Here is a 17,196-nt window from a genome sequence, read left to right as displayed (position 1 = left end):
TTCCACAAGGTTCTGTTTTAGGCCCACTGCTTTTTACTTTATATATGCTATCTCTGGGTCAAATTATTTGTAAACATGGAATTAGCTTCCACTGTTATGCTGATGATACACAGCTTTATGTTTCAGCAAAGCCAGAGGACAGACAGCAGCTTAATAAAGTTGAGGAATGTGTAAAAGACATGAGACGGTGGATGCTTATTAACTTCCTTTTGCTTAATTCTGACAAGACATAAGTACTTGTACTTGGACCACGTGCAGCTAGAAGTAAGCTTTCTGATTACACAGTAACTCTGGATGGCCTTTCCATTTCATATTTGAGCAGCAGTAAAAGACCTTGGTATGATTATTGACCCTAGTCTTTCATTTGAAGTTCATGTAGATAATATTACTAAGATAGCCTTCTTTCATCTCAGAAATATTGCTAAGATAAGAAATATAATGTCACTACACATTGCAGAAAAATTTGTTCATGCTTTCATCACCTCTAGGTTGGACTATTTTAATGCCTTACTGTCTGGATGTTCCATTCGGTGCATAAACAACCAGCTCCAGTTAGTTCAGATGTCCCATGATCCATGTAATGGAGGTTAGGATGGATGCAAGTTCAGATAAGAGCTTTTATTAAAGAGAGGCAGGCATACAAATCCAAATCATGAGACAAAATCGTAGTCAAAAAACAGGCAATAGGTCAGGCGATCTGCAAACAGCCATAAAACAGGCAAGGCAAAAGCATGTAACGAGAAACAAGAAACAAGATCAAAGACTATGAAACAAACCGCAGAATAGTGTACAAATGCTTGGTATGGTGATAACACTCAATCCTTTGCAAAGAGTGAATGCATAGAAAGTCCTTTTAAACTGTGGTGTTATTGAGTGTGAGATTGGATGCAGGTGTGCTTGATTAAAATGAAAGCGAGTGTTCTGGGAATTGCTGTCTATGGCAGACATGTTTGTAGGCCGCAGTGCAGGATGGGAAATGTAGTTATTGGTTTGCTGTGATATGACATCAGAGTGCAGCTGAAAGAGTCCTTACTGGAACCAGAAGATATGACCACATCATCCCTATCATATCCAAACTGCATTGGCTTAAAGTAAAATTTCACATTGATTATAAAATACTACTACTGACCTATAAAGCACTGAATGGTCTCATGCCACAGTACCTGAGTGAACTTTTGGTCTTTTATGATCTGCCACGTCTACAGGGATCAAAAGGTGCAGGTTATCTTTTGGTACCTCAAATAGTGAAGGCTACAGCAGGGGGAAGAACTTTCTCTTACAAAACCCCACAGCCTTCCAATTAGTGTTCGGACTCAGACACAGTCTCAGTGTTTAAGTTCAGGCTGAAAACACATTTGTTTACTTAAACTTACCATGAATAGACTTTTTTTTTTTACTCAAAGTATACAGTCTTATCTATTATGGGATAGTAAGCATACCTAACAATCTCTCCCTCTCTTTACCTCCCTCTCCCTCTCTCCTTCTGTGGAGCCGCACATGATATTATGGAGATGCCAGTGATCCTGACCCTTTCTGCTCTCCGGACCTGCCTGATCCATCCTGATGCCCTATCTCTGATGAGGTAAGATGCTTTGAGACAATGTCAATTGTTAAAAGCGCTATACAAATAAAATTTTATTGAATTGAAGTTCCTCCCAATTAGATTGGATACAGTTCTCTTTAAATTGGCAGACTGAATGTTTCTGTCATTTCAGAAGCAGCCATGTAAGCCCAAGCTATGACATTACCTCCACCATGCTTGACCAGTGAGCTTGTATGTTTTGGATCATGAGCAAATCCTTTCTTTCTCCATTTTGGCCTTTCCATCACTTGCTGAGCTTGGCTAATCTTGGTTCCAGAACTTTTGTGGCTCATCTCTGTATTTCTTTGCAAATTTCAATCTGACTTCCTGATTCTTACTGCTGATGAGTGGTTTGCATCTTGTGGTATGGCCTGTTTCTGCTCTTGAATACCTTTAACCCGTGCCCTTTGGAGGATGCTGGAGATGTCACTGACTATTGTTTTTGGGTTTTTGTTCAGAGCTCTCACAATGTTTCTGTCCTCAACTGCTGTTGTTTTCCTTGACTGACCTGTTCCATGTCTTGTTGTTAGTACACCAGTGGTTTCTTAATTTTTTCGGACATTCCAAATTGTTGTGTTGGCTATGCCTAATGCTTGTGCAATGGCGCTGATCAATTTTCCCTCTTTTCTCAGCTTCAAAATGGCTTGCTTTTCTCCCATAGACCTCTCTATGGCCTTCATGTTAGTTTATCCTTTTTAACAGCAAACACATTCTTCACAGGCAAAACCCAGGGCTCAAAACCAAGAGTTGACATTCAGAGCAATTTATACAATCAATTTAACAGGGCACACCTGAGCAACAAGAAACACCTGTTAGTCACAAGTTCCAATACTTTTGATCAGTTGAAAAATGGGTGGCTTCAAACAAAAGGCGACATGTTTTAAGTTGTTTAACACATCTAGATGTAAATATGACAAAATGAAAGCTGTAATTCTGATGCATCGTCTCATATTCATTGCTGTCCCATTTCTTTCAGAGGGGACTGTAGTTCTGAAAACAGGCTGATAGAGATTTAGAGACTGTACTGTTCTGTAGAAACACTATGATAGAGCTTTAGAGAGTGTACTGTTCTGTAGAAACACTATGATAGAGCTTTAGAGAGTGTACTGTTCTGTAGAAACACTATGACAGAGCTTTAGAGAGTGTACTGGGGGTAAAAAGGTTAAGATCCCTGATGAGCAAGCCAGAGGTGACAGTAACAAGGAAAACCTCCCTAAGAAATGAGGAAGAAACCTTAAGAAGAAATGAGTCCATAAATTATTACAGTTTTTTTAAAAAAAATTGCTTATGAGCATTAGTCAGTACTAAGTTAACTTTTTCAAAACTCATTATATCGCTCTGTACAAACATACAGCTCAGCACATCAGTTCATTTCATGGCCAAAATCCATCAAAATACCACAACCACATGTCCAAATAAATTAAAACACAGCACTCTTTCTACCAAGAACACTTAGTCGATCAGAGCACGAGGACAAAAAAACAAACAAAAAAAACACTAACATTTGGTGTCATTACAGTACGTTTACTATATGATAAGTATTAATGATGTAGTCATTTTTCTTTAGTTTGTTTTGTATTTTCATTTGTTGATTTACTCTTAATTGATAAAAGCATTTTAAAAAATAAACACTGAGTTATAAACAGAATGCTACAATTTACAGTAATTAAATATAACAAGAATATACAAAGTAAAAAATTCAGACAACAACAACAACAACAACAACAACAACAAAAACTTGATCATACATTTTCTGTGTGGGTGGCTTCAAACAAAAGGCGACATGTTTTAAGTTGTTTAACACATCTAGAGGTAAATATGACAAAATGAAAGCTGTAATTCTGATGCATCGTCTCATATTCATTTTTTGCTGTCCCATTTCTTTCAGAGGGGACTGTAGTTCTGAAAACAGGCTGATAGAGATTTAGAGACTGTACTGTTCTGTAGAAACACTATGATAGAGCTTTAGAGAGTGTACTGTTCTGTAGAAACACTATGATAGAGCTTTAGAGAGTGTACTGGGGGTAAAAAGGTTAAGATCCCTGATGAGCAAGCCAGAGGTGACAGTAACAAGGAAAACCTCCCTAAGAAATGAGGAAGAAACCTTAAGAAGAAATGAGTCCATAAATTATTACAGTTTGTTTTTGTTTTTTTTTTAAATTGCTTATGAGCATTAGTCAGTACTAAGTTAACTTTTTCAAAACTCATTATATCGCTCTGTACAAACATACAGCTCAGCACATCAGTTCATTTCATGGCCAAAATCCATCAAAATACCACAACCACAGGTCCAAATAAATTAAAACACAGCACTCTTTCTACCAAGAACACTTTGTCGATCAGAGCACGAGGACAAAAAAAAACAAAAAAACACTAACATTTGGTGTCGTTACAGTACGTTTACTATATGATAAGTATTAATGATGTAGTCATTTTTCTTTAGTTTGTTTTGTATTTTCATTTGTTGATTTACCCTTAATCGATAAAAGCATTTATATGCTTTTATGTTATATGCTCAATGTTTATAAATAAACATTGAGTTATAAACAGAATGCTACAATTTACAGTAATTAAATATAACAGGAATATACAAAGTCAAAAATTCAGACAACAACAACAACAGCAACAACAACAACAACAACAACAAAAAAACTTGATCATACATTTTCTGTGTGGTTAAGTAATAAACAATGTGAAAGGAATAGTTAGAAGTTGAAAAATAAATATAACTGAGAAATTTATCCCTGTTCTAAATAACTCTCTGGTCATACTGTGATGCTGTGGTATGTTTTTAGTTAAAAAATTTAATGGTAATGTTATAGGGAAGGTAAAAAACAAAGCATAGGTAACAGGATCTGATAAAAATGGGAAAGGTAATATGAACACCTGGTTTTCACTTGGAGACAACTCTGAATGAAAAAGCTTGGTAGATAAACATAGCAATTATCTTTGATGGGTATTTACACAACTAGTGATGAAGCACAGTAGAAAGTACACTGTGTATCGCAGCAGCATGTCAACAAAAATACTTTCTCTCTAGAAGAAAAGAAAAAGAAGAAGATAACATATAACTTAACTGATGTTTATTTATAACTATCAACAAAAATAACTTATACAAATGGACAATTATATATCATTTAAACTGTACAGCTGTACTATGGAACCCCTTATATGCTGCTCAAGATCATTGGAACCAGACTTGCATTATTCACTTATAGGCAGAGAGTTTAAGGGGTTGCAAGATGTGTGGGATAAATATAAACAGTAGCCAATATTTCAATCAAATTAATACATTTCCTGTAAGATCTCAGAAAAAAAAGAGCTCTGGCTGTTATAATGTGTTAGATTTTGCTCTTTGTTTTGTATAGTTTTTAAGTAACAAGTCATATGTGTGTATGGTTTAATGCATATATCTTAAAATGTTCCCACAGTTCCCTGCGTATTTGGTGTATAAAGAACATCTGATAATGTGATGCCATAGTTTGATATATTGTGACTGAATGTTCACTTAAACTTCGATCGAGGTTCTTGGGAACATTGACTTAGTTAGTAAAATATTTATTCTGACTGCAAACCAGCACACTCCATGCTGTACTTTCCAGACTCTTATGCAACTTGGATTTTATTCAGTGCTGTTGTAGAAAATAATGTTTATATGTGACATGAAACACAATCTTCTGATCATCCTATTTTTGTTGTTCAACCATACATATGTTCAATAAACCATATACATTATCAAACTGTGTGTGTGTGTGGGGGGGGGGGGGTCGGGGCACACTCGCTTAGTCTTTAGCATGTTTGCCTCGCACCTCTGGGGTTAGGGGTTAAAATCCCACCTTCACCCTGTGTTCACAGCGCGTGTGTGTTCTCCCCATGCTTCAGGGTTTCCTCTGGGTACTCCAGTTTCCTCCCCCATCCAAAGACATGTGCTGTAGGCTTATTGGCATCTTTGAATTGTCTGTAGTGTGTGAGTGTGTGATTGTGTGTGATTGTGCCCCACTTTGTGCCCCAAGTTCCCTGAGATAGGCTCCAGGCTCCCTTTGACCCTGTGTAAGATAAGTGGTACACAAAATAGATGGATGGATAATAACAAACTAATTTGAGCTCCAACTGTCCCAATTTCATTTAATCAGTCATTGTCAGTGTAGTATCTATGAGATTGTGTATTTTCAAAAGGTTATCATGTTTCTTCAACTTAATCCAATTTTCTATACATCACAAAAGGATGAATAATCTCTCATAAGGACTATTTCAGGCTATTTAGGTTAAGTTATTTTTGGAACTATCTAGAAAAATATTGTATATCACACCCTCTCTGAGTAATATCTACACATATAGTCATGTAAAAAAATAAGTACACCCCATGGAAATTGTTGGCTTGTTTGACATATTTGGACAAGCAATCATTTGATCCTCTTTGAAACAGTGCCTATTAATAAAGTTTATACACTCTATGAAATGACACATAAAATTGATATTTTGTAGTCATTTTCACAATTTAAATTTACAAAAAAAGAAAAAAAAACGGTTACATGGAAAAAAAGTACACCCCTACATTTATCACACCTTCAAACATAAAATGAGAATCAGGTGTTGAAGATTTGGGTGCCAGTGATTGGAACCTGCTTAGGGAGTGCAGGTGGAACCTGTCTTATTTATATCCCTCTAACAACTGCTAATTTTTACAGGACTGGCGGCCCCAGCAAATTCAGCCCAAGAGCAGATTGTCTGATGCAAAAAGAAGTCTCCAAGAACTCCAAAATTTCATCACAGAATCTGCTAATAAGCCTCACAGCTGTTGGTGTCAAAGTGCACGCTTCTACAATCAGAAAGAGATTGCACAAATTTGACCTGCATGGGAGGCGTGTCAGGAAAAAGCCTTTGCAACACTACAGTTTGCCAATGAGCATATAGGCAAAGACCAGGCCTTTTGGAATAATGTGCTCTGGACAGACGAATCAAAGATACAGTTGTTTGGCCACGGTAACAGCAGACATGTTTGGCGCAGACCAAAGACAGCTTTTTAGGAGAAGCCCCTCATACCAACTGTGAAGCACGGTGGTGGAAATGTTATAGTTTGGGTTGCTTTGCTGCCTCTGGGATTAGCAAATCCTCCAAGGAATGGCTCCAAAAGAATAAATGGAGGGTTATGGACTGGCCTAGTCAAAGCCCGGATTTGAATCCCATTGAAATGTTGTGGGGAGATTTGAAATGGGCAGTACGTGCAAGAAAACCCTCTTGCAACTGAAAGAATATTGCATTGAAGAGTGGTCAAAAAATTCCAGCAAGCCGATGTCAGAGACTGGTGGACAATTATGCAAAATGCCGTAGTTATTTCTGCTAAAGGGAACTGCTTCTGATGTCAAGGGTGTACTTTTCTTAAGGTTAATGAGCTGGGCCACACTCAAATCTTCTTCTTGGGTTAGTCTGTACTAACTTTGCACAACTAGCTTTGGGCAGTTTCTTCCACACTTCCTGACAGATCCTCTCAAGCTCAATCAGATTGGACAGGGAGTGTCTGTGAAGTGCCAACTTCAGTTATGTCTTGGCTGTATGCTTCAGGTCACTATTGTGATGAAAGATGAATCTTTGACCCAGTTTGAGGTTGTGTGCACTCTGAAAGAGGCTGTCTTCGAGGACCGCTCTGTATTTGGCAGAATTCATCCTTGCCACCATGATTCACTGTAGGGATGGTATTAGCCAGTTGATGAGCAGTGCCTGGTTTTTATTTAAAAAAAATTTTTAGATGTAGTGCTTGGAGATTGGTCTAAAGAGTTACATTTTTGTACTTTTATTCAGGAGTAATTTCTGGTTAATCACGCTACCATAAATTTCCGTCTACTTAATTCTGACAAGAGAGAACTAGTCATACTAGGTCCAGGTAGATAATATTGTTAGAGTAGGATAGCCTTCTTTCATCTCAGAAATATTGCTAAGATAAGAAATATAATATAATGTCACTACACGATGCAGAAAAGCTCGTTCATGCTTTTATTACCTCTTGGTTGGATTATTGTAAGGTCTTGCTGTCTGAATGTAGTGAAGGCAGTAGCAGGGGGATGAGCTTTCCCTTACAAAGCCCCACAGTTATAGAACAGCCTTCCAATTAGTGTTTGGGTATCATTGTTTATATCTAGGCTGAGTATTGTGTTGAATGGGATATTTGGAAACTGTCATGCTGTCATGTGTTCAGTCAGGTTTGTTGATGATGGAGTGGCCGGCCATTTTATGGCCGGGCTCCCTCATGTCTCTGTTACCTTCTGTCTCTCCCTTTTAGTTATGCTGTGATAACTAGTTTTGCCGGAGTACCTGCCTGCAGGCTACACGCAGTGTACAATTTCTTTTACTATTACATGATAATAAGGATACCTTATAGTCTCTCTCTCTCTCTCTCTCTCTCTCTCTCTCTCTCTCTCTCTCTCTCTCTCTCTCTCTGTCAAGCTACACATGCTACTCATAAGCACATTTTGACACTTGATTGCAGAGGTCAGAGATGCACTGTGAATTGTGGGACCTTATATACACAGGTGTGTGCCTTTCTAAGTCATGTCCAATCAATTGAAATTGTCACAGGTGGACTCCAGTTATACTGTGAATCAAAGTAAACAGGATGCACCCGAGCCCAATTTGTTTTAATTTAAAAAAAAAATTTATTCTAAAAACATATTTTCACTTCATCATTAAGGATAATTGTATGCAAATTATAGATTAATGACCAAAAAGGTTTTTTTTAAATAATAAAAAAGTATATTAATAATATAAATATATACACAATTTGCTGTTCCTAGTCACCCAGGTGTACCATTTTTTAAAAAAAATATCAGTGGGAATATGCTTCAAATATATTTTTTTTTATCATGATTTCATAGGCGTGCCAATAATTGTTGTACACCTATATTTCACGAAGATTTTTTTTTTTAAACCTGTGTTTTGTTTGCAATTGTTTGATATCCATGAGAGCAGAGTATTTTTGTGATTTTTTTTTAACAAAAGATTTTCTAACAAAAGAGATTTTTTTTTTTTAATTGTCTTTTATTTTATTGTGATTTGGGCCCATTCTTCTAAACATATTGTCTTTAAATATTGTTCAATTGGATTCAACTCAGGTGACTGACTGGGCCTTTCTAACGTCTTGATTTTTTTTGGTCTGAAACCAGTTGGGAGTTTCCTTTGTTGTATGCTTTGGATCGTTGTCCTGCTGGAAGGTCCACCCACGTCTCATCTTCATCATCCTGGTGGATGGCAGCAGATTCTTCTCAAGAATCATCCAGTAAAGGGCTCCATTCATCGTTCCTTCAATTATATGAAGTCTGCCAGTACCATGCGATGAAAAACAGCCCCACACCATGATGCCTCCACCTCCAAACTTCACTATTGGTGTAGTGTGCAATTTCTTCTCCAAACATGACAGCCAAAAAGAGACTACACTCTCCCAGTATTTCATTGTCTTGTCCAAATGAGTTGTAGCAAACTTTAAACGAGTTTCGACATACCTTTTCTTTAGTAACAGAGTCTGCGGGGTGAGTGTGTGTTTAGAGGGCATGGCGGTGGAGTGCATTGCCTATTGTTTTCTCTGTGACGATGGTATTTGCTGCCTCCAAGTGTTTCTGGAGCTCTTTCCTAGTGGTCATTGGCTCTTGGGCTACTCTTCTGACTATTCTTCTGACTCCCTGGTCAGAAATCTTGCGAGGAGCTCCTGTGCGTGGCCGGTTGATGACGGAGTGATGTTTCTTCCACTTGCGGATAATGGCCCCAACGGTGTTTACTGGAAGATTCAAAAGATTTGAAATACGTCTGTATCCGATTCCATCAATATGTTTTTGCAACAATAAGGGTGTGAAGGTCTTGGGAGAGCTCTTTGCTTTTGCTTTCTTGTGTGACACCTTGGTAACGAAAAGCCTTTTTTTAGACCATCAATTTACTAACCCAGCTGATATTAATTTGCACAGATAGGAGGTATAATTACTTACGGACTTTGGCTGGTTCCTTGCCTTAACTTGTCTTGGAGAACTGCTTTTTCTTAGCGTGTTCAATACTTTTTCCTGAGTCATCCCACTTTATTACACATAACTTTATTTATGGACTTTAAAGTTGTGAATTAGTTATATTTCCAGATTTCTTGAGTTAATACTGATGTCTGGTAGAAATTTCCTGGGAATAACCTCATTGGAAATGTATATACAGAATTTTTTTTGACGCGTCTAATATTTATTTCACTCACTGTATACACATACACACACAGACACATACAGACACACACACAGCAACTTTACAAGAGACATAGTAATCCCATGCGCAAGTCACTTTACATGTTCCTACTGCTGTTAAGGACTGTTTACTTTTTCGAGAATTTTACTGTGAATCAATTTGGGTTTCTGTAGTGTTCAGTGTATTGTTTATAGAATAGTTTGTTTAGTGGACAGTCTATTGTTTGCAATTGTTGTATTGATTATCTTTGCACTGTCTGTCTCTGTACTGATCTTCTTATCTTTGCATGTTTATGTTTTTTGTTTCATTGTCTCAGTATTGCACTGTGATTCTGGGGGAACTATATTACTTTCCCAACATTACAGTGGTCTGTCATGAGAGGAATGACAATAAAGCCTACTTGAACTTGGACTTGAAATCCTTAATTCTGATATGTCCTTTTATTCCCTTTCCTCGAAACTGTGTAATACATTATTTTCTGATGAACTGCTATTTCAGAACAGACTCTTTAAAAAGACCTTTTATACTCATTTTCATATATACCCATTCAACTCATTTGTCATCTCTGAAAGATAATAAATGTGCTTCGGGAATTTAAAGCCTCAAAATATATTTGTAAAATTATTAAGCAACTGTGTTAAAAGATTAGTAGCTACAACACTCCTCTGCCTATCACACATATGAACCAAAATGTAAAGTAATTGTTTGTCAAAATTAAATGAACTAAAAAGACAGTGATACTGACTCCAAATCAGGATATTAGCACCAAAGAATTTATTATACAGGACAGACAAAGATGATTGGAAACATTTCACAGAAATATTATTTAATGTTGTACAGTTAGAGCAAAACTTTTTCATCATCTAATGTGTGGCTGGTGGAATAAGCAGTGCTGCTAGAAATCTGCTGTTCAAACCATTGAAACCTATAAATTCCTCAACTGTATCGTTATTTATAGAAAAACATGTATCATTCACTGTGGTAACTAAATTCTTACTCTACTTTTACCTACAAAATCACTGTTATGTAAGACTTCATTTTAATTTTAAATAAGACACTTAGGCTTAAAATACTAAGCACAATTACTACCATTTTTGTTCCTCCTAACATCAGATGTTCCATATGTAATTTACTGACAATGAAATGTATAAAAAAATAAATTCATGCAAAATACATGCAAGTCATTAGACTACTTAAGGGGTTAATGTTACAATGTGGAAGTCATAAACCATGCCAGTTTACATCGAAATTAACACATCAATAAAAGAAAGTGCTCCATTTTACATAAAGGTATTATAAATCTATGAACAGCTTTTTAGGTAATGACTTTTTTGTGACCACAATGCAAAAAAATTAAAATACCTTTTTCGCATAAATTACATGTTTAGGCAAAACAATTTCAGGCCTAGTAACAGTACAAAAGTATGATTATACAGGTCACAGACGCTTAGGAATGCTGTTAGGAAGGACTTTTCTCAAACCTAGTGAACAAAGAACAGATTGCTGAGGCAGTCCAGCCACAGTCTGCTATTCAGACCCCTTAAAATGTGTTCAGCAACATTTGCCAAGCTTACACTGGGTCATAACAAAACCTCTTGAATTATCGAGTCCCTATTCCAAACGTCCTTTGCAAATTTACCAAAAAGTATCAAATCATTATTTTTGTATTACAAAAAAAAATAATGATGTCACCTTTGCTGTTTTAATCATGCTTTAATTTGTGAAGTTGTCTTTCCCATTCTCAGTTATTTTCTTGTGAGACTGTAGTTTCCTGCAAAAGAAAAGAAAAAAGTCTAAGTCGACAAAATAAGGTCACTTTCTGTTAAAATCACTACAATTAAAACGTGTGAAAAAACAAGTAGTGGTGACGTAAGCAGTGTTTTCCTCCCCTCTCATCACTATCTTATCACAGGAGTGATTTTGCAATGTGCTTGGCCAGACAGCAGTTTGGTCAAGGTGAACTTATGTAACTCTTGAATAGAAGATAAGTCCACAGTATTTGCCAAAGCTGAAACAGATCCCCTGTAGGTACCCCCCCATCTGGTGTTGCTAGAACTCAGAGAGCAAGCTTGCACATGTTTAAAAAAAAATGCTTTGCCAGAGGAACCATCACATCTTCACAATTCTATCATCTGAATATTACTAAATAGATGCATGTGCAAGTAGTTCATTCCCTAAATACTCCCAGATCTCTACTTCTGAGACTTGGACATACAGTATATATACACCTGAGGGGATACATAGATGTTCTTAATCACTGGAGTCTCTGTGAATACGAGAAAAAAAAAGCGCTGGGAAAAAGAAACCACCAATTCACTGTCTTAAATTAAATTAACCTTAACTACAGCCTTTCATGGCAGCAAGTGACTAGAAGATCCTGCTTTAACCCTACTTATGAAAATGAGTGTCTGTAGTAAACAAGAACACATATCAGATATCTGTATGGAAGAGAAAAACTCAGAAACCCCTAAACACTATTTTTTAAAACTGTTTCAACTCAACTCTTTAGTTCATTAAGATTTCTCCACTGGTAACGAAACAAATATATTGATGGGGATTATAAAGCTCTAGACAGATATAAATAAAAGAACATTTAATGACCACTGGATGCATAAGTAGATAAGTTTTATGAGGTGATAAATCAATCCAGTTTTATTAGCCATATAAATAAACAATAACACATCCACAAACTTCAATCAGGGCTGAATTTCTTTATCTTTATCCTCTGTAAAACGTACATTTTGTCAGACTTCCTGGCACTGATAGCACCTAGGTGTTTACCTTTATTGCTTAATAACACATTGGATTGGATTCTGTACCCATCCTACACTCTGTACAAAGTGCTATCGCTTTCTTAAACCCCTCTGAAAACAGGAAAGCAGGCCAGAACAGTCCTGTAATTACAGCACTGCAGAGTTTAGCATTCTACCTCATTTAACTCGCTATAATTACTAAGGCTTTAATCGTATGACTTTGGCTTGTTATCTTTACTCAGTATGCCGCTTTGCATCCAAAGCTTACTGTCAACAAACTACATTGTGTGGTTTAAGAATTGTTTATTGTGAATATTTTAAATAAGAATATCCAAGAACACCCTGTTGTTATGCAAGAACACCCTTACCCATGATTCAATCGCTAACAAACACACTTTCATGGTTTATTTCTTGATTCTTTACTGCTGAATCAGGGTTCTGGCTATCCCGGGCTGGACTTTTGTCAAGACATTTGTAACATATAGACTTACAAATGGTGTCTTCTTGCCAAATTTACTCCAGAATGTCATTTTGACTGTGTTCTTATGTCCTGTTCTCTGGTCAAATGTCTGACAATACTGGAAAGGAGGGCTGTACAAGTGCAAGCTGGCTGCACATTCCGTGTGACTGACGTTTTCTACCCGGTGAAGGCCAATGGAATCTGCAACACATAGACATTCTGGTGGTACAATTCAAGCCAAAACATTCACACGAAGGCATGTTTCATGACAGTAAACCTTTATTTGAAATCAGGCTATTTATACCCTCAATCTTGCAATTCGTACTCTAACTAAGATCCCACCTGCACCCTTCTAGCACATTTACAAGTACAGACAAGTGAAGCAGCAAAGTAGAAAATATGTGCCCTCTTAGCAAAAAAGGATACACCCTATGACCTTTCTTCAATAAGTGTTTTATCTCAAATCTCCCATAATCAGTGTTAATAAATTATTAACCAGAGGTGAACAGATAATTAAGAAAATATGTGCTGCTTTAAAAATGATCCTTTATTCAGTCTGATCACGCAATCTTACCATTAATATAAGCACACTGGTTTTCCTGCAAGATGCGCTGAGATTTCTGGACCATGTCTCCATGCCCTTTACTGTCAGGCCATTCGAACAGAGTCTCTTTCAGCTGGCCTTGCAAGAGCTTCATGAAGCAGTGTGAGTCTGTATGGTCATGGATACTACTGCAAGTAGCACAGAGCACAGACACACTCAGAAACATACAATACATATTATCGTTTACTGTAACTGCTATTAAGCTCAACTTAAGTGCAGATTTATTTCTTGCATTTGTAAATATAATTAACCTTTACAGTACAGTCAATACATAACAGTACAGTAAAACAGAATAATGACACATATTTAATGGAAATCTGTCATTTCATTGTCACACAGTGATTGAATTAAGCACATGACATTTCTGTATTGGGTTAATAATCTTGTAATAATCGTTAAGTTTTATAACCGTTTAAAGCAAAAAAAAAAGTGATTAATAAAGATAAATCTTGCTGAACCATATTGGGGTCTGAGTCATGAATTATGCTTATCAATGTGTCCTTTCCATTAACGACGTTACTACGCATGGATTTCAAGACTGTTGAAGTCCAATAGCAATTTACGTGTCTCCAATCGGCTACACAGCAACATCAGCACAGCTGAATGAACACCTAAAGTTAACACCTTTTAACCCTTACAGGTTGAAGATTCTTGGTGTTCATTCAACTGTGCTTACAGTGTTGATTATGTTCATTCAATCTTGAGGATTTAGATCTTCAAGCATTTAATCTTAGTATTTTTTTTAATTACTGATGCAGCTGACCATTTATAAATGAATCTAAAGATCACAATTAATCAAACTGTAAGTACAAAAAGTATGCCAGACATTCCCTACAGTATTTATGTGAGCTCGATTTCAAGAGGCTTCAAGTCAAGAGGATAATTATAGCCTGAAAACTGATATAAACAGTTGTATGAATTTAGCTCAGCTCATGTGTATTAATATTTCATATTTACATTATCATTAACACATTACCTGCCATGCCCTTCACCCCAACATAGAATCATAAGGTTGAATTTGCCATTGCCCTCATCGACAAGATTCCTGGTATACCTAAACAGACACATCATGATATCATTCTGTTAGTTTCATATGATTGAGACAGATTTGACTTGTTCAGTTAATCTAGATTCAAACTGAAAGATTTGTTACTTTTTTTTTTTTTAAACATTTGTTAAATTTGTTATTTCAAATCATCAGCTCTGTCAGTTTTTATTCAAATCAAATCATCAGCTGAGTGGACTTTCATGTCTCGTGTCTAATTCTAATGAGAAGTTGTGAATAAAAAGGTTGTGGAATTTTTTTAAACTCTATTTTATGGCACAAAATAAAGCAGATCAACTGTGTGAATGTACTTATATGTGCACGACTTAAGGAACTGAAGTTATGAATACAACAACATAATCAAATTAATATTTAGTTCTATTACGAGGACACATTTTTGTATATTTTGGATTTATTGGACATAATTTTCATTGCATAAATTCAAATGCAGTTATTAGAAGGATATTTGCAGGAGAAGATCAACTTGCTCTGTGTGTGTGTGTGTGTGTATGTTTGTATATATGCACAAGGCGGGGTGCCAATCCATCACAGGGCACACTCACATACACATTCACACACCCATTCATGCACTACGGACACTTTGGACATGCCAATCAGCCTACCATGCATGTCTTTATATATATATATGTGTGTGTGTGTGTGTGTGTGTGTAACCGAGCTACAGTTTCAGAAGGCGCTATTGGTGGAACGATCCTCGGGTTACAGATATTGCAGCAGTGTTTCTTTCTGTGGCAATTTTCGGGTGTGTGCTGGACTCTGGCCTGTGATTGGTGGCCTCCTTCCCACCCTTCACAAGCCAACCTTCATCCTTTCAAAACACTCAGCAACTTGAGGCCACCATGTAATAGCATTTTCCAAACATGGCCAACGTGGCAAGCACAGATAAACATTTTAACAAAAGAAGAAAACAAAAAGAAGAAAAAAGTACCAAATAAACAAGAAAAAGTACCAAATAAACAGATCTAACGGTATTAACTATTTTTTAATCCATAGTTCCACTTAAAAAAAAAACTTTCTCCAAAATAATTCGGGAAATTGCCAATAATAATAATAATAATAATAATAATAATAATCTGTACCTGTATTGGTCAAATTTTGCAAATTTCTTCCATTCCTGTGGTTTACTTTCGTATGACTCCATAATACTCTGCACCTCCTCAATATTGACACTGTCACTTTCGAAAATCTGGTGGAGAATTTTAATCAGATCCTCCAGCGTCTCTGGCTTGACCATTTCAGTGTGCTCCATCTTTCCAGCTTCTGTCTCCGAGATCCCAAGTCGCACTTAATCTGCTCGTCTAACGTTATATAGATTTAGGTCCAACTCAATGGACTGTACCACTCTGTTTTAGAGGGGGGAGTTCGATAAACGTCGATTTTTAAACCGCCAAAAATAGCACAAAAATAAACTACTCAAAGGTAGTAAGTGGAAGTTAGGTCTTTTTACGTTTGTAACTGAAAGATACGACGGCAAGAAAAATTGCAACGCTCGTTTAACTTTATTTATTTTAGCCGAAACCTCATTTTGGTGCATTTGGTATAGTCCTGCCACACGTTCTTATAGTCGAACTGGGCTTCAGTTCAACTATGAGCCATAAAAGAAAAAGGAACATGTTGTTGCCCTAGGCCTCATTTACATAGAAACGTAAACGTAAAACAAAGCACACTGTAAGATGATTAAAACAACAATAAAAACAACAACAACAACATTCAAACGTTTTAAAACATGAAGCAGTGAACCAGGGTACGCATTTCATTTCTTAAAATCAATAGATACAGATTAACAAAGATATTGTGCTATTTTCGAAGGACTTCACCCGACGACAAACGCATCCTAAAAGGATTTTTAAATAAATAAACATTTTTATTTTACTCCTTGCAAGTGTAAGCAGCCAGTGTGCAAATGACAGTAGGGTTATTTACAAAACATGTACAGCTTCTGAAAATGTCACTTATATGCTACTCTTTAAAAAAAGAGAATGAACCTACATAAAGATGCTGTGCTTTTCCAAGGGTCATCCAAAATGATGTCTAGCTCTACTACTGCGTAGTGAAGTGCTTCGATTCTTAATCAAAGACTCAGTTCAAAACAGCCTTCTTGCTCCATCACGTGGACACACAAGGTCAATACAATGAAAGCTGCACTGCTCACTGACTAGCATTGTGCTCCCAGCTGCTACTAATTTGCGACCCCTGCTGCCTGAGGAAGAATTAGCAAATACACGCTTTGATTTCTAAAATCATCTTTAATCCCCTTCACCGATTAAACCACTTTGCCCCTGTCTTCTTATGAAATAATCCACAGCGTCTCCCCATTTATGGAAAACCGCTGAAAAATGTGGTAGACAAGATGCAATGAGAAGTACTGCAGCTGAAAATATTTACAGGGAGTAAGCTATCAACAGTTATTGTAGCAAGGAATACTCAAAGTAGCTCATCTGGCACCAACAACCATGCCATGTTTAAAGTGACAGAGATCACACTTTCCCCCCACTCTGATGTGTTCCCTGTATGCAGTAGTTA

The 17,196-nt window shown here is 36.7% G+C and overlaps 1 protein-coding gene and 1 long non-coding RNA gene across 4 annotated transcripts; one reads left to right on the top strand and one right to left on the bottom strand.

Moving 5' to 3' along the window:
* Positions 1-1,195: 1,195 nt before the first annotated feature.
* Positions 1,196-10,201, top strand: LOC128632851 (uncharacterized). 3 transcript variants are annotated; one of them, XR_008396459.1, is made up of 4 exons: positions 1,196-1,582; positions 6,271-7,003; positions 8,024-8,109; positions 8,740-10,201. It is a non-coding gene; the product is annotated as an uncharacterized LOC128632851 (long non-coding RNA). The 3 variants fall into 3 exon arrangements; XR_008396458.1 differs by lacking the exon at positions 8,024-8,109 and having other exon boundaries at positions 1,203-1,582; XR_008396457.1 differs by having other exon boundaries at positions 1,203-1,582; positions 8,024-8,762.
* Positions 10,202-10,541: 340 nt separating this feature from the next.
* cdo1 (cysteine dioxygenase, type I) lies at positions 10,542-15,967 on the bottom strand. Its single transcript, XM_017468737.3, has 5 exons — positions 15,753-15,967; positions 14,584-14,661; positions 13,578-13,735; positions 13,035-13,204; positions 10,542-11,561 (listed from the first exon to the last, which is right to left on the bottom strand). The coding sequence occupies exons 1-5, from the start codon at positions 15,920-15,922 to the stop codon at positions 11,532-11,534; spliced, it is 606 nt and encodes a 201-aa protein (XP_017324226.1). The 5' UTR covers positions 15,923-15,967; the 3' UTR covers positions 10,542-11,531.
* Positions 15,968-17,196: the final 1,229 nt, after the last annotated feature.

The sequence above is a fragment of the Ictalurus punctatus genome, chromosome 5 (genome assembly GCF_001660625.3).
Source record: "Ictalurus punctatus breed USDA103 chromosome 5, Coco_2.0, whole genome shotgun sequence".
In the NCBI taxonomy this organism is placed as follows: domain Eukaryota; kingdom Metazoa; phylum Chordata; class Actinopteri; order Siluriformes; family Ictaluridae; genus Ictalurus; species Ictalurus punctatus.
The sequence above is the reverse complement of the archived record's forward strand: the minus strand, read 5'-3'. Positions and strand labels throughout refer to the sequence as shown.